The sequence below is a fragment of the Haemaphysalis longicornis genome, unplaced genomic scaffold (genome assembly GCF_048455015.1).
Source record: "Haemaphysalis longicornis isolate Haplotype H1 unplaced genomic scaffold, Haemaphysalis longicornis Haplotype H1 scaffold_7, whole genome shotgun sequence".
Classification (NCBI taxonomy): Eukaryota; Metazoa; Arthropoda; class Arachnida; order Ixodida; family Ixodidae; genus Haemaphysalis; species Haemaphysalis longicornis.
Window position 1 is genome coordinate 73,623,586 of NW_027526422.1, and position 17,704 is coordinate 73,641,289.

Here is a 17,704-nt window from a genome sequence, read left to right on the forward strand (position 1 = left end):
AAAATGCAAATTATTGTTAAAAACATCAAGGTAACTTACCTTTTCATTGTACAGTCTAAACAATCTTTGCATAGGAGAACAAGTAGAACTGATTCGAAATAAAAGAAATTGACGAGTAGACTTACAGGGAACTTTAATCTCAATTGATGACGTAAGGTCTCCAGAATCAATGATGCTGTGTAAAGACTTAAACAAAAAAAGCAAATCCGCGTCAAGCCTCTTTTTAGACAATTTAGCCAATTGCAATTTCTTCAACATAGTTTCATACTGATAGTAAACTCTGCGATTGAAATGCCTGTCGTATACGATTGTAATAAAACGTCTTTGCACATTTTCAAGCTTAGCGCTACTTCTTATGCCCAACCAGTTCCAAACAACAGACACAACATGAAGTTTTGGGATCACCATAGTTAAGAATAATCGAACTAAACACAAAGGATTAGAAAATGGTCTCGTAATTCGCGACACAATTCCCGAGAGGCTGTAGGCCTTGTTCACAACAGAATCAACATGCGAACGAAAATGCAGTTTCTGAATCTACAACAATGCCGAGATCACGTTAACCGTTTGAGCACTGTTCCATTTAGTTTGTAATCATGTAGCAGAGCAAGACTTTTTTTAGTGACAGTCAATACATAAGTTTTGGTGAAATTAATCAAAAGCTTATTTTCAGCACACCAATTAACTATATTTCAGATGTCAGACTGAAGTAGGACGCAGTCATCATGCGTGCTAATTTCTCGAAACAATTTGGTATCATCTGCCTACAAAAGGGTGTGGGACTTTTCGACACAGCATTTAATATCATTAATAAATACGTTAAAGAACAGAGGGCCCAAAATAGATCCTTGAGCCGAGCCGAGGGCATGAGCCGAGACGCAGGATTGCCGCAACAAGGTGAGGCGCATTCAGTGTAACAAAACACACAGAAACAACACACACAGGGTAAGTATAGCTACGGCCACTGTGCATGCATCTGTCATCGGTCGACACCCATCAGTGGTCAGAGGTGGCAGCGAAAAATAAAAAATCCCGGGCCATCTTCACTGACGTGAAACCTGCGGAGGGGCGAAACATGCAGTTTATAAGTGTAAACTTGGCGCCTTACGGTATTTGCCAACGGAGACGAAACCGTTGGAGGACAGAGGTACACAGCTTTGCTGTCAGTCTCTTGTCTTTGAAGCACGAAGCTCTCTAACGCAAGGCGTAAACGAGAGTCCCGGTGTTTTTTTTTTTTTTTCTTTAGCACGCGTTACCTTCTTAGCGCAAGGCGTAAGCGAGTTTCCCGCTGTTTTAGTACCGTGACTACATGAGACGAACGACGATTACGACGACGACGATGATGATGAAAGGAGACACCAACAACCATGAAAATGAAGAAGTGGCGCAGCTTGCACTAGTGGTGCAAGGCTGGGGAAACAGCAGAACTGCGGCCCCTCTCCCTTCGTCGGAGACCAGGCTGGGGCACATGACATGGACATCCGTACTTTCCGCTGAAAGGACTCCATTATTGGCCGGCCCGGATCGTTTTGTCCGCAGGTGTTCACATCTCTCCCAAAGTGGACCGCGTTAGCAAGCACAAGAACTTACGGCAACCGGCTCTGCGAACTGCGCATGAACTGGCGAAGAGAAGCGCACGCGAGATATCGCGCCACTAACATGGGCAGAGTGTTCTTGAAGGTGGAGTTGGACGATGCCTGGCGCTCCTCTCGAGGCGCCCGCTCACGTGCGCTTGGTATTTTCAACAGCGAAGCTGTTGTTGCTGGCCGTAATGTGTGTGGTGCGCGCTGTCATCGGAAAACCAGATCATAGCTACTCCCGCTGCTTACTGCGCACGTGAGCACGTGCCTCACGAGAATCGCCCGGCGTCGTCCGGGCTTGGGCGTGGCACTCGCAAAAAATACCCAGAAAGAGTTAACTTGCATACGCACCTCAAGGGGGCAGCACAAAACAGCTAGCGCTACAGACCCCCAGTTCGCGAAGCCCGTTGCCCCCGGTTCTAGCGCGTGCTGACGCGTTCCACTTTGGGAGAACTGCGAAAGTCTGCGGACAAAACGATCCGGGCCCGCCAGTCATGCATGAGGAAGGCGACGATATAGACGAATATGACGAAAAGGGACGACGGAACATGTAAATAAACAATTTCTAACCTACTGCCATGCGTCATGATGTGTCCTTGAGTGTGTATACATAGATAGAAATCCTCCAGCTTCGCTACTGTTCAAGCCTTGCGCGACTTAGTGCAAGCTTCGCCAATTTTTAAATGCAGATCATTTCTTAGCCTCGCCTCTTCCTGCGTCGGACGGCGTCCACAGCTCCGCGTCCGCAGAAGGTGCGCCTCTCCTCCTTCCCTCCTCTCTCAACAGCAGCTGGCGCGCGCATGCGTCGTAGTCAGCCCGTTCGCTCCGTCGCGGTATCGGCGTAACAGGTGCGTAATAGCAGCGCGGTGGGGCGTGGAAGGGCGCGCGCTGCTTGCGCATGCGCGCTCTCCCCCCCGTACTGCTCTCTCTCTCTACTGCGCGCGCTGCAAATATAAAGCGGCTAGCGGTTGCTCGTGCTTCAGTCACTGCGTTGCTCCTTCCTTCCTCGGTGGACGCTCGCTCCACCCTAACGCGACTTTACTCTCCTCTCTCAACCCCAAACCAACACCAACGCAACTACGACCCAACTACCCACCCTAACGCGACTTTACGCGGCGTTAACGACCCCCAATGCTCTGCATTTACGCGTGTTCCCTCGCGGGAAGGCGCGAGAATTTTTTTTTTATTTTATTTTTGCGAACCTCTCACGTGGCGCAAGTCCACGGGCCAGCCTGGACGACGCCGGACGCGCCTCACGAGACACACACTCCCGTGCGCCCGGTATTTATGTTCATGGAGTGAGTGAGTGAAAAACATTTTATTGAGCCGGTGAAGTGGGAGTGGTTCCTTATTCCAGGAAGCCATGTGATGAGCGGGCAGCCTTTGCTCTGGAGGCCACAAGTGTCTGGGCGTCAAAATCGCTGTTGGTCACCAGGTTCTCCAACAGCTATGGGGTGGGAAGGGGGGATTGAAGAGGGAGGAGGTTGGGGTTGTGCTGGCACTTTAGTATGATGTGAGGAAGAGTACCGGGTTGAAAGCAGAACGTGCATTCGGCCGGAAATTGCGTTTGGAAACATGCGATGGAGGCGGACTGGGTGAGGGAAGGTATTGTTCTGCAGTCGGCGAAGTAGGGATTCTTCTTCTTTTGGGAGTTTAGGATGTGGAGGAGGGTAGGGCTGTCGTTCGAACCGGTAATATTAAGTGATATCTTGAAAAGTAAGTAGAGGGATGGATGGTAGCCTTGAGGGACAGGGTGCAGGCTTGCTGGTGAGCAAAGTTATTGTTCGTCAGTGAGGAACGGCTAGGAGCCCAAATGAGCGTGACTTTCCGGCAGGGTTGATGCTTCGACAGTAGTTTCAAAGCTAAGCGGTCCACCCTTCCTGCTAGAAGGCTTCTGCAGGCTGCTTGACAATCTGTGATGACGACAGGGTTCTTCGTTTGAATTTGGGCTAATAATGATGGCGAACTCTTCGGCAATCGATGTTGACGCCGTCTCGATTGTTGCAGAAGCTACGAAAGTGGTCTTGGCGGTGACTACGGCTACTTGATGTTGTCCGTGGGGGTAGGTGCTAGCGTCCGTGTAAGTGACATCTGCACGCTTTCCATAGATGGTCTCGTGCACTTGACTTCGCGCTTTTCGACGGCCGGGTTGTAGGTGCGGGTACATATTTTTTGGCAAGGGGCGAACCCGGATACCGCTTCTCCAGTTATGAGGGAGGGGCTGAGAGGCAGTGGATTGGCATGTGACGTGAAGACTTTTCAGATGGGCTAAGCCCGCAGGAGTTTGGGTGAGACGGAGACGTTGACTAGATAAATGGCCTTCAATAAGTTCAGGCACCGTGTTGTGCCGGCCCAGTTGTAAAAGACGGGCCGTAGAGGTGTTCATAGGAATATTAAGCACTTCATGGAGTGCGTAACAAATAGCTTAAACAGCTCTGGGGCAAAACCAATTATCCTAGACACAGTCCCAAGAACGAGGCTATGATAAGAGATGGGTGGGGAACGTGGTACATGACCAAGAACTGTCCGACTGTCAGAATTGCACCCGAAAATCCGAATAAAAAGCTATACCACGAGTACACGAACGGTTCCGGCATAACACTTTTCGTTTAGAATTGCAGCACTGATAAAGAATATTAGCAATCAGAGTCGCGACATGAACTAAGGAGGCGACAGGGGCGGAGCCAAAACGGCAAGGATTGCGATGATCTGGTACTAGTTCCTGTCTTCTTTTTGCGCTGATATATTTCAAATATGTACTAACACGACCATTCTACGATTAAGGGCAGAAGGAACTAACGCCAGCTGTCAAGATCCTATCCAGAAGAAGCGCCAGGCCGCCGGCTGCCTCTTGTGGGATAGAGTTGTTCAGCGCCGCAATCGGCGTTAGCTCGTACCGCGCACTGTTCACCTCCGAGAAGCTTCGGGGCCCAGAATTCACCACCGCCATCGTCGAGCCGGGGCGGCGTAATTTCGGTTCTGTTGGACCGCACGTCATTCCCACCTTGAGGAGACCTCTGGGGCTTAGAAATCACCGCCATCGTACAGACTGGGCCCCCAGCACAGTCCTTACAGTCGAACGTTTTGGCTTTGCCCGCTGTGCAATACGCATGCATTCTTGTTACACTCGTCGGACAACCATCGCACTGTCCCTGCTGTCCAGATTCTCAAGCAGCCTTCACATTTTGTCAGCGAAGCTGTTGAACAAATCGTTTGTGATATGGTTTCCTCAGTTTAAAACTAAGCTAAGCTGGCTAAGGCGTTGCGCTGCTGAGCACGAGGTCGCGGGTTCGATTCCCGGCCGCGGCGGCCGCTTTTCTGATGGAGGCGAAAAGCAAAAACGCCCGTGTGTACGAGATTTCGGCGCACGTTAAAGATCCCCAGGTGGTCAAAATTAATCCGGAGCCCTCCACTACGGCGCGCCTCATCGCCTGCGTTGCGTCGGCGCGTTAAACCCTACAATCAATCAATCAATCAATCAATCAATCAATCAATCAATCAATCAATCAATCAATCAATCAATCAATCAATCAATCAATCAGTTTAAAACACCAAGAAAAGGCCGAGCGCTCGTGCATACGTGCCTTGAGGGCACGTTCGCCAAGCTAAGTACCCACTTACGGAGATGCCCATCTCCCTAAGAAAGTATGCTCCAGCGGTCGCAGCGCGCCTAGAGTGCCCGTTCGTCAAGCCAAGCATACCCACTAGGGATGGATGGATGGAAAGCTTTATATGGTCCTGCAAGTAGTGATAATTAACCACTAAGCGGGCCGCTCCGGGACCGGAAGGCCAAGCCTCACAGCCACGTCGTGAGCCTGCTGTACAGCCCAGAATTGATCGTCTAGGTCCGGACTGCGAAGTTCCGCCTCCCGCCAGGACGCGTCCTTGATAACCGGGTCGTCAATTCGATCGCAAGACCAGAGCATGTGCTCCAGTGTGGCTAAATCACCACAATCCATGCAATAAGGCTCCGTATACGTCTCAGGATAAAACATGTTGACCCGCCGCGGGCAAGGATAGGCGCCAGTCTGCAGTAAGCAAAATGTAAGTGCCTGAGCCCTGTTTAGTTTAGGATGCGGCAAACCGTAAATCCTGCGGTTAAGAAGAGAGTACTTAGTTACCTCATTGTATGTTAAAGGGGAGTCTCTGTTCTCGGGTAGTACTGTCATGCCGTGGCGCGGGGCAGAGCGGAGGGTAAGATCCAGCGCTGCCTCCTGAGCAGACTCGGAGAGATTCAGTGGGGCTCTTTTAATCAGCCCATGGTGAGCAGGAAAGCAACATAAGTAGTGCTGAAAGATCTCACAGGTCTGCATAACTCTGAAAGCAACCTTAGCCACCGAGCCCTTCTCGAAAGGGAGATTGGCCAAAATTGGCCAAAAAGTAACTCCAGCGTTGGCAGTAATCGTGGCACGGAACGAGAAAGACACGTCATACACACTAAACTTTTTTACACCCTTTTAGCCGAAAAGGGTGTAGCATAAGTGGAAAAGGGTGCGTTCCTTATGTTTCCTTAAATGAAATCAATCAGTTTGCTGTATCCGCAATCTTTCGTAGGCTGTTTCTCGATTTCCGCCTCCAGGCTATTGGCAATATTAGCCAGTTGCTGGTCGTTTAATTTCAAGTCGTCAGCCAGTGTTTTCGGGTTTCGGCTTTTCATTTTCCCAAAAGTCAAAGTTATCCGCTTATGGTCACTTTCTAAGCTGTAGGCTCTTATTTCGTCTATTTTCATTATAGTCAACCTTTCATACGCTCCTTCCGTTAGGGGGCTGTCGTATTTACTGGACTGCTGCCCCCCTCGTTTCCAAGTAATTCGTCCGTCACATTCATTCTTGCTGCCTACTACAATAAGATTATGTTCTTCCACATATCTAGTACGAGTTTACCATTGCGGTCTGTGTATTCGTCCAGGTCCTTAATGTAGGCATTCATGTCTCCCACTAGAATCACCTCTCCTTATCGCCTTAACTGATCAAGGTCCCGCTTAATACACCTTACCAGTTTTTTCTTTTTTTTTTCTAGCCTCACTATCATCCCCTGACCACAGATAGGTGTCTCCCAACAGCGTTTCTCTTCCCGCCAGCGTGCCCAAAACCCACATAGGTTCTTCGGAGTTTTCGTTTACTCTGGGCCAATTGGTCCCCTGTTGAATAAGCATGCCGACCCCCCCCCCCCCTTTCCTTGTGTCTATGGTTCTGTTACAGCCTTGCCATATATATTCATGCATTACTGGGGGCTCTTATAATCTCGAAGAAACGTTTCTGTAAAGACATATACTTCAGTTTTTTTCTTCTTTCTAGTTGGCTGTGAACATCTAACCATTTTTTCCGCGATCGGCCCTCGAGCATGTTTATGTAGTTAATCTTAGCCACTCCTCGCTTTTTATGGTAGTTATGTAGGCACCATCTGGGAGAACTGACGGCAAGCAAGGCTGAAGAGCCGAATGACGCAGCGAAAGTTCGTTTGAACACGCGCACTTATGACTTCATTGCTGACGTCACGAAGACACATGATTTGGCGGGAGAATAAAAATTTTAACATAAATTAATTTCTGAGTTAATACGGGACCACATTTGCTGCCGGAAAAGCGCTAGGTGCACAAGAAAACACTGAACCTTTCGAATGAAACAAACTTGTATTTTGTCTGCATGACCCCTCTCCCTCTGGATATTTGTCGGCGCCTTGATTTGTTTCAAAAACCAAGCTTCTGCTGAAATGCCGCATTTTCGCGAACTCTTCGGGCAAAAAGTAAGAGCTACTTAAGGTAGCTCCTGACTTACCTTAATGCACCGTTTTCGGACCACCATTACAGACTACGATGAAAGCTTAGATAAGGTGACAATTCGCACGTCGTTGCCGAGAAATTGATAAAGCTGTAAAACATGAAGCGTTTCTGCGATAAAAAACTTTCCACGCACATGCCTGCCGCCTTGACACGGCTGTGCAAATACCGGCTTCCCCCCCCTGCCCGGCCGACTCGCGATGCAGCCAGCGCCGGCACTATGGCGCAGCCTCCGCGCATAGAACGACGCCGGCGGGTGCAGCGAGTTTGTCGCCGCTTGCCAGCTAATGCGACCAATCGGGCAAACCAAGTTACGCAAGCGAGAAAGGGGATGATACTGCGGGGAAAATTTACGAAATAGATAGTCATGCGGGGTAGTAGCGCAAGCGGGGATCAAGATTTGGCCGGGATGTTAAAGGGGCCCTGAACAATTTTTTCAACTTTTTTAAAAATCTTAAATGCTTGCAGAACGTAGTCACCGAACACAGCAAGTACTTAGATTAGGGGGTCGCAAGTACCTCAGCCGAAAATTACTGCTCTATGCCTATCAGATCACTTGTAATCGCGCTGAAGATATTTTTTTCTCTTTCCCGGTCTTGACGGTAATTGTTCGACGGCTCCAATTACGTCACTAAGGCCATGGAGCGGCTGTTGGGCGGTTTTCTTTCAATTGCAACAATTAACGCCTTTTGAGAGCACCACGAAACCAGAAAACCAAAGAAAGAGAGAGGGGAAAAGCAAACAGAAAGGCCGAGAGGTTATCCACGCTTAGAGCCCGGATTGCTACTCGACACTGGGGAAGGGATGTGTATAAAAGAGAAAGCAAGCAAAGGAGAGGGGAAAGGAGAAGGGCCGCTCACACACTTCAGTCCCTTTGCGGGCACTATAGTCTTTCGGCTAAGACTGTTTTCTTCATAAAACGCAAAAGGGCTTTTGTTGCCTTCTGCGAAGTCGATTCTAGGGGTCGGTGTCCTAGAATAGTCTCTATTGTGAATGGTTGATTGTCCAATCGGTTGAGCTCGGCGGTCAAAACACGTCTTTCTGATGAATACTGCGGGCAACGACAAAGTACATGTTCGATTCACTCTTCAACCTCGCAGGCGTCGCACTGGGTACTACTGGCCATCCCGATGAGGAAGGAGTAGGCTTTTGTGAAAGCCACTTCCAACCACAGTCTACAAAATAAAGTATACTGTGATCGAGACCGCCCACAGGGAAGACGGCGCTGGAGTACAGGGTCCTGGTTATGGAGGCTTGAATGCACAGTCCGGTGTATTCCATTCAGTAATGGAGGCCCTCCGCGCGAACTGACGAAGCAGCCTAGCGGCATCAGTCCTTGCAAGCGGAAGCAAGATGGTCCTTTCAATGTCATGGCCTGTACGGGCAGCTGCATCAGCCGAAACATTGCCGGTGATTCCACAGTGACTTGGCAACCACTGAAATACAATATTATGGCCCTTTATGACAGCCTGGTGAAATAATTCTCGAATGTCTGTCACCAGTTGGTGCAAAGGACCGTAGCGTAGGGCTGCTAGGAAGCTTTGCAGGGCGCCTTTGGAATCGGTAAAAATGGGCCATTTTTGGGGAGAAGCTTCCATGATGTATTGAAGAGCTTCACGGATGGCTGCAAGTTCAATAGCCGTCGAGCTCGTCATATGGGCGACACGGAATCGAATCTTGGTTGATTCTGATGGTATAACCACCGCACCTGCAGAGCTCGACGACGTCACAGAACCGTCGGTCATTGTGCTGTTCATGCAGTAACTGCATAGAAAACTGTCTGAGAGCCAGCGGTGGTAAGTCGGCCTTCTTTCCAATGCCCGGAACATGTAGACGAATCTCGGGGGTTGCCAGGCACCACAACGGGGAAGACAGTGTGACCGCAGTCGTGTAACTTGACGGTACTTCGGCCCTAAAGAAAACCAGAACTGGAAGGCGTATCTGGTGCGACGAGCCAATCACGCAGTGCCGCTCCGTACTGGCAATAACTATAGCTTTCGCAGTGGTTTCAGACGCTAAGGAAAGAGTGAAAGCGCCTATTGGGTGTATTCACAAGGCTTTGGGCCGCGCGGCAGCGACGACGTCATATTTGAGGTCGCACTCCGCCGCGCGGGCAGCGTGTTTTCCGACGCGAAACGTGGTTTGCAGCGTGCTGCAGGCAAGAACGTTCGTGTGGACAGTTTTTTCTGCGTGATTCGTGGGTTTGCGAATGCCTCATCATACCGACTAGCTAGCATTGTTCTCGCTTCGAAAACCCTGACCGCACTGGTCTCCTACAACCGCAGACCCGAAGCAGGCCACACGACAAAATAAAAAAAGCGCGCCGTGTATTTTTTTTTCCTTTTGCTGTTTCGAAGCGACGGCTAGGGCAGTGCTTGAAGGCTGCCTGTCTTCATTTGACGAATTCCCAAAGAAGTTATCGATAATATGGCTAATCAGTATCGAATCTGTTGGAACCCGTTTCATCCAGGTGGGCCCCGGGCCGATGGGCGTCGGAGCTTTCACCTCACACCTCGTCACATGTTTGAAACATTCGCAAGCTTGAAATGTTCGCAAATGAAGGTAGCCAGTGTACTTTATCGATGAGACGAGCCATACCGGCCTCCCAGCCTCAACATGGGCTACTTCGAATGTTGTGGTGAGCGCACGCGTACATGCAATATCGCTTCCCAGGTAATTGCGGGCATCCAAATTGATCCAATTCTTCTTCGTCGCCATCGACTATTCTCTAATGACCAAGCGTGTTACGTGATGAGACACTAAAGCTTGACGCTGGGTACTGTTGCGACCGGGCGGGGGCACCCGATCCGAGCTCCGTGGCCTCCGACATACGAGTGGTAGCGTGTATGATGCGAATGGCCAGCCGCTGTTGCAGCCGTGAAGAAGTCCAGAAGCCGAAGGCTCCGAAGCCAAAGAACAATGCCCCGACGGGCGAGGTTACAATACAGGACTCGAGCAGAGCGACTACATCGATTCGCTGCTCTAACAGGAATGAGTTACAACGCTTGGGCAGCTCTATTTATACCCAAAAGCGATAACGGTCAAACGCCAACAAGTGGGAACACGCACAAACGTCACAGACACACGCAACGCTCTTTCCAGTGTTCGTTAGTCGTCGGTAGCCTCCGCGCACGTTGAGTCCGAGAGAGGGGAGAGAGGAGGACTCCGTTGCGATCCACGGGGTCTCTGTGTCCTTGAAGAGCGTGGAGACGAGCCTCGCAGGGAGCCGCCGAAGTTTTGGAAATGCGCTCAAAGCGAAGCGTCTGACGCGGCTTGTCGCCACTTGTCACCGACATGATTGCGCCTGTTTTCGAAGGCGCACGAGTGGCTTCGCCGCACAGCCGAGGAGTGATGCGGGGAAGTACTGCGGCACTGGCCGATTCGTAACAGTACACAGTTTGACTACTTCAAAAACAGCGCAGAGACTAAAACGTTAACGTATGCAGGGACAAACTAGAGCAACCTTGTCACTTGTCTCTGCGCTGCTTTTGAAGTAGCCAAAGCGCACGTGTTCCCTAATCTTGTTCTGCTTATAATTTCCGCTTCGTCTTTACCGAAAGTAAAAGACTTGAAAATCATCGGTGGGATTTTTGTCGTCGCCACCATACCTAATTTTATCACGTACTTACCTCGCGACGGTTTCCACCCAGACCCTGTGCGTAATTGGTGCGATTCATTATAGCTCAAATGAACGACCTTCGTGCGTTCAACGCACAGAACACTGTCGCCGGAGCACCTCACCGTCTCTCATACTCCTCAAGAAGCGCGCAACATGCCTGCGTGGCACGGTAAAACCAGCTCCTCTCTCACACGCCACCACCATATCAAATATCCTCGCAGACTTGGGTGAAGAAATTTTCTCAACTCGCGCCACGGTCGCTTCAAGCAACGGAGGAAATAATAAAATCGGCGCACGGGGATGACACCGAGATTGCGCGAAATCGCCAAAACGGATCGGGTTATGCACGCCGCTGGCCGCGCCTGTCAAACCATCGGACAGTTGCATTCGTCGCACGAAATCATACCGTCTTCAAGCACTGCCCTGGCCTTCGCTTCGAAACAACAACAACAAAAAAAAAACCGGCGCGCTTGCTCTCTTCGTTCGGCCTGCTTCGGGTCTGCGGTTGTAGACGTGAACAGCGCTCCTGGAATTTCGCAGCGAAAACAATGCTGGCTACTCGTTACGACCAGGCATTCTCAAACACAGGAATTACGCCGAGAAAAACACCGTCCACGCGAACTCTTGCCAGCACCACGCCGCAAACAACTTTTCGCGTCGGGAAACGCTCTGCCCTCGCGGCGGAGTGCAACCTTAAATATGGCGTCGCCGCCGCCCCGCAGGTAGCGCCGCCGCGTGGTCCAAGGCCCCCATGCAAGGCCCTGTGAATACACCCTATAGAAAGTGTTGCAAGGTTCCTTTAAGATGTGGAGGAAAGAATACTCATTTGAGGCCCCTAGTATCCCAATGCATTGCGAAAAGTGTGGAAGAAGTGACGTCATTTTTCTTGAGCCCATAAACAATGTTGCTTACTTGTTTACAACTGCAGCGGCCAAATCTGGGCGAATAGAACGGACAAATTTTTAAGGCGCTTGGTATGTGGCCGCCTCGCTACGCTTGCAAAGCAGCGCAGTCGCTACAACAAACGTTTTTAGATTAGGCCAGTTTGAAAACTCCGCCGTCGGAGGCGGCCTTAACTCGTACCCCGGCCGCAGCGGCACTACGTCGCGTCAAGATCGGCGGAGCCAGAGCAGAACGTTGGCCAGAGCCTTCTATACTAGCTGCTGCCGCCGCCGGCGACCTACCGGGAAAAGCCCCTTCGCTCAGCGTTGGCGAGAACCACAGTTCGTTCTTTGCTCACTTTGTGTTTCTTCGTTGTGAAGTGAAGTGAAATTTATCGCTGCTGGGACGTAGCGCGCAAAGGCCGCAGTGCTGTACGACCCAAAACAATAATCCCGTCGTCTGCGTTCGCCATCCCGCGAGCTTGTTGCTATGACGACGACAAACGCTACTTTGCCAAGCTTAAGAGCTGAAAAATCGTCCTTCTATCTCAAAAACGAAGGCCGTTTTTCGATTGAAACTTTGGGTGAGGGTTAGAAAGGGCAAATTGAAGGCGAAATGAACAGCTTAGAACATGACATCGCACCGAGGAATTAGCGACGAAGCTGTTTTCACTTCGAAACGGGAGGGCAGGGCGATGCCATGTTAGTGAAATCAAACCGGAGACAGCAAATGATGATGGGATAGAGTGCTGGGCTCAGTGGGCTGAAGTCATGGCGGGACTCGGCTTTATAAATGTGATGTCAGGGCCTCTCCTAACCTTTTCTTTCCTCCATGCTTTAAAGGAGCACTGATTCGAAAATTTTGTTACACTTTTATTGCTTTTATCGAAGCTTAGTGGCCTGACGTACCTGAAACAGCACTTCAAATACTTCAGCGCGCGATAGTTAATTACATTGAATGGCCTGAAAATCGTTTGTTTCAAATTCCCGCGATTTCATCCCGAACGGCGCATATGACAGACTCCCTGCCTGACCTCACCGCTTTGTGCGGACGTCACCAGCGCCCGCTTGAGAGGGTGTTGCGCCCGCTCGCTGCTCGTGGGGCCGCGCACATGAAGTGACGTCACGAGCTTCTGACGAGCGCTGCCGCGTCACTTCTTTCGGCTCTCCCTGGATGATGTCACGCTGATGTCCATTTGCTGAGTGCCGCTCCGCGCGTTGCTCCGTCGGCGCGATAAATGAGATCCAATTAAACTATGTTCTTCGTGTCGCAGGCCGCTCATATTTCACCCAGGGTATTCTGTTGAGTGAAGGAAGCGAACTGTGCAATAATATTAACGCCGAAAATTGGTGTCAGTGCTCCTTTAAGACTACCGTTCTCTCCGAGACAGGCCACGGAGGGAGTTGGCCGATCCGAGCGTTTCGAAGCTGGCGTCATAGGAGCGTCCTACCCTGTTGGCGCAAGAGTCAAGTCCCTCCCACACGCCGTTCGCGGATTGGCGCGTCACGCGCTAAACTCGTTTTCAGGAGCTCAACTTGCTTCGAAAAGGATGCCTCTGATAAGGTCGCCTAAGGACGGCTTCTGAAACACGCGGCGGCCTTTTCTTATTCTGGTTCTTTTTCGACACTTACGAAAGGCGTCCTCATGACATAAGTTAAAGGGAAGCTGAAGCGCTTTCCAAAAAAATTGAGTTAGATTAACAGTTATATAGTTTCTTGCGCGCTGATTCCGAATATCACATTGAAATTTATCGTACATGAGTCCAAGTGGCATTTATCTTGCAAAAAGCGCGGACCCGTTTGAATGAAGCGCGCTTTTCGTCTTTTGACGCCCCTGATTGGTTGCGCCCGTCATGACGTCAAAGGAGGACACCCTTCAGCCGCGCGGGTTGTCGGAAGCATTGTGAACGATCGCACGGTTGCCTTTGGGGCAATTTAGCTTGCAGTTTGATTTTCGCAAATGACAGGAAGTTTGTTTTATAATTTCCCGTGCTGTTGGTTCAATTATCTTGGAGCTTAAATTTGCTTTACACGACAGAGAACCCCAAAGCAGTGACTGTGACGTCGACTAGTGGGTTCCATCAAAATATTTTTGAATTAGGCAACCAGCATAGGGGGATTTTATACCTTATGTTAATATTAGGTACTGCCTTAACTGTTTCTTATTATACACAAAACCATTTATGCCGAAGATTAATGGGCGTTTTATAAACAATCTACCAGCGAAAAGCGCGTACGTGCACTGCGCGAAAAAATAGCGTTCATGCGCTGTAAACGTAAATGCGAGACACATCTTGCCGGTACACGCATAAACCAACAAGCAGACTCTGCTTCCGCATTTCCTTTGTTCGTTGTCGCCCACCCCAGCCCCGTTACTCATCCCCGTACACAGACCCACACGCGCGCGCCATTTCGGCAGCGGCGCTACGGCGCCTCCGCGATCGCTAGCTGCACTTCGATGAGTGGCGTCTTACTGCTTGACATGCATTTATTCTGAAAACACTGCAGCATACTAGTGCCTGCTCAGCATTATTGGCTGTAGTAGGGCTTGATTTTCACTTGTGCGTTGCGCATTCTGCTACAATATTACGGCCACCTCGTTATAATTAACAGACCAGTCGGACAAGGCAGTTACGTTGTAGTTACGTTACTTTAGGTAACAATCACCAAACGATTGTGATAATGAATCGTTGGCCTGTTTCAGCATTTCTAGATTTAAGCATTTACCGCGCTAGTCGGACAGAGGCCGTATATTTACTCTTCGCTATTAAATTTTTGAGTATCATCATTATATATATCACCGACTATCACTGGAGCACACTTGAGGTTCAGTGACAAGTGCTTGCCAGGTTATAATATGCAGCCACACGGAATCTTTGGCAAAAAATTAGGCCCCCGCAGTCAACACAAATTATGGCACGGTGGTGGTTCGGAGTGGTGTTTTTTTTTAATTCCAAACATCACCTTATCGTGACATGTATACTTGCAAAATAAGTAATCTGGTTGTCTTGGTTCTTTTACTTTGTAGGAATACTGTTTACCTCTTAGTCGGGAGATAACTTCTATCAGGATTGGCCCCTTGTTTTAGTTTCGCCAAACAATTGTTTTTTTTAACACTGTCCTGAGCTCATAGGGAAAGAAAACCGACGCGTTTAACGAAACAAGTATTTCCTGAACAAATGTGACTTGGTTTCTGGAATGGAATGAAACATCCCTGGCCAAAGTACAGCAGTATTCCCCATCCTTCCTAAATCTAGAATTTAATGTGAACATTCACGTCCGTCGCATAAAAAAAAAAAACGCATTGGAGCGGTTTACAAAGTATTTAACGTAGTGTAGTATATTCTCTCTCATCAAGCACAGCCACCTCGGCTGTCGCTTCCGTATGTTATCAAGCATCCCGGCGTGGCATTATGCTGCTTAGGAATACGGCATGATAACGTATGCCTCGTTTGGCGTTCGTGCATACTTTTTGAACACGAACATTGTAAAAATGAGTGCTATCCACCACAACAACAACAAGTATCATTCACAAGGAAACACGGCGAAAAGAGCATGGCCGAGGCGGCCGATCCGGCCGGAAGTCCAGGTATGACGTTTTTCAGCCGGTTTTCGCCCGCGCTCTTCGGTCTTCCGGCATCGCGCGGCGAGATGGGGGCGGGGCATCGGGCCACTTTTGTTTGCTCATTGCGCCGCTTCTATTGCATGTATTGCGAAAATATTTCGTACACATGAACTATTCAATGTGTACTTGCTGCTAGTCAACTTTTCTTTTAATTCTAAAACCGCTTCACCTTCCCTTTAAGTATGCTTTCTGAATACGGGAGTGTAGTTCTCGTTCTATTCTGGCAGGATGCCGGGTTACCGCTGTGGTCTGCGTATTTGGATGATGCTCTGGCAACCCGAGCTCCAATCCCGCGCGAACCCTATTTATTTTCTCTTTACAGTGGTGATCCTTTTGGTACCATTCGCGATGACGGGGAAGAGGGAGACGACTACGATATCTCATCGCGTTTGATGGGACACCTAAGGCTGTCGCCTGAAAATTGGCGATGCCGGTGGAATGAAAGGAGGAGAAACGAAGAGGAGGATAGCGTACGGTGAAAAGGAGAGCGTAGAAGGTAGGAAGCGTTACGTGGCAGGGGCCACCGCCTCCCTACAACATTTCCTGCGAAGCAGCCAGATACGCGGCCAATCTCTTCCTCTCATTTTATTTCGAACGACTTGATTCATATTTCTGTAAGCATCCCAGCAAGCCCTTCAGCGGGTAATAGAACTCCCCATCTCTTGCGTGCTCCTGGTGTGCAGTTGAGATCGGTGGGCCGTCAGGACACTAGCGGCTCGAATGCGGTCACGCCGGCTCCCCGTGGAAGTAGTGTAGCAGTGCCCGGGCTCTAGACAGGGCTTTCATGAGGGGCTCGTAGACGAGTCGACGTGCCCCCATGCCCAGGGTGAAGTCTAGGTGCGTGAACTTTGGGTCGTGGATGCGGAAGTCGAGCACCAGGCGCGGCAGCTGATCGCGCAGCTGAGACACGTCCCGCGGGTCCGCCAGCCAGTCTCCTTCGCTCCAGTACAGCGCTACTGGCGCGGTCACTCGGGTCAAGTCGTACACTGGAGCCGTTTCCTGCAAGGTAAGTTCGCGCTTTAAAGCAAAGCTTTTTAGCTCTACCAGCCAACGGTTCTTTCGTGGCGTGCGAGGCAAGAAACTTCCAGCGCGGTGGAGGCAACGGCGGGGGGAGTGCGGGGCCGAGGTTTTCACTCAGGGAGCACACTAGATATTGCGCAGCGAATTTACGCAGAGTTCCCAGTGCGGAAGTGCCTGCTCGCCCACGGCGGCGGCGTCGCCGGTGCAGTTTTGTTGTCTGCTTTAGCTACGGCTGTTTTGGGCCTGTTTTGGTGCAGCTTCGCGTCCATTTCGCGGTGCCTTCGCATGGCTTGATTAATTTGTTGGACAGCACCTCCAGGGTAACCTGAATCCGACGTAATTAAGTGGTCGTACGGCAAGCATACGTTAAGGATTGGTTTGCAAGCCGGGAAAAAAATCTACAAACAACATACAGACATCTGCCCGCTAGAGAAACGCTACCTTTTGCGCCCGGCTTGCGACGAATGGGACTCCCATTTCTAAATTGGTGAATACCATTTCGGTTGTGCTTAAAGAGGTATTACAAAAGGCGAAAGTGGCAACTGGTTCTGATTAATAGCGATTATAGAAGTTCCCTCGGCTTTCTTGTAATTTGAAATTCACTAAACTAGTTTAAATTGGTATAAATGGGAATCACTAAGCTCGCATGCAGAATTATGTCGGTGTCTGCGCTTATGTCGAGCGGTGGTGTAGCCCCAAGCTAGCACATTAGGATGGCTAGGTTCCGCTGTCTCAGCCTTCGAAAGACACTCCTCTCCATTATCTTACTCCCGACTCACGGCAGGGCTACAGCAGCGGCTGTCTGCCGCTCTAGCCTGGCAGTGGCCGACGCTGCTGCTGCATTCGGGACACCTCCCCCCCCCCCATCCCCTCCCCCCCCCCCTCAATTCCAGATAACGGCTGGCAGAATCTCTGGTTTCCCTCTTTGTAGAGTCACGTGTGTGAATTTAATTGACGCCGCATGGGCAATTGTTGTGGGTGTCGTTTAAAGCTTTGATTCCCAACGACGTTCACATCGTGGATTGGAGGCAAATTCTCGCACGCAGTTGGCTGTGATGCATGCCAAGCTCAACGTTTCATCTGGTTCTCTCAGTCTACCCATCCACGAGACGGTGAAAAGCCCATCCTCGGCTTTCCCGCTCAAGACGCAACCGCTCGGGAGCCCAGTAAAGCCCAGAAGAAACATGATATTTCGCGCAG

At 50.1% G+C, this 17,704-nt stretch overlaps 1 protein-coding gene across 1 annotated transcript in view; it reads right to left on the bottom strand.

Annotated features, from left to right (window-relative positions):
- Window positions 1–16,054: 16,054 nt before the first annotated feature.
- LOC144145950 (lysosomal acid lipase/cholesteryl ester hydrolase-like) overlaps window positions 16,055–17,704 on the bottom strand; it is a 33,388-nt gene continuing 31,738 nt past the window's right edge. Inside the window, exon 9 of the mRNA XM_077677822.1 lies at window positions 16,055–16,483. Coding sequence (XP_077533948.1) covers window positions 16,211–16,483 — 273 coding nt within the window. The 3' untranslated portion in view covers window positions 16,055–16,210. The remainder of the gene's footprint in view (window positions 16,484–17,704) is intronic.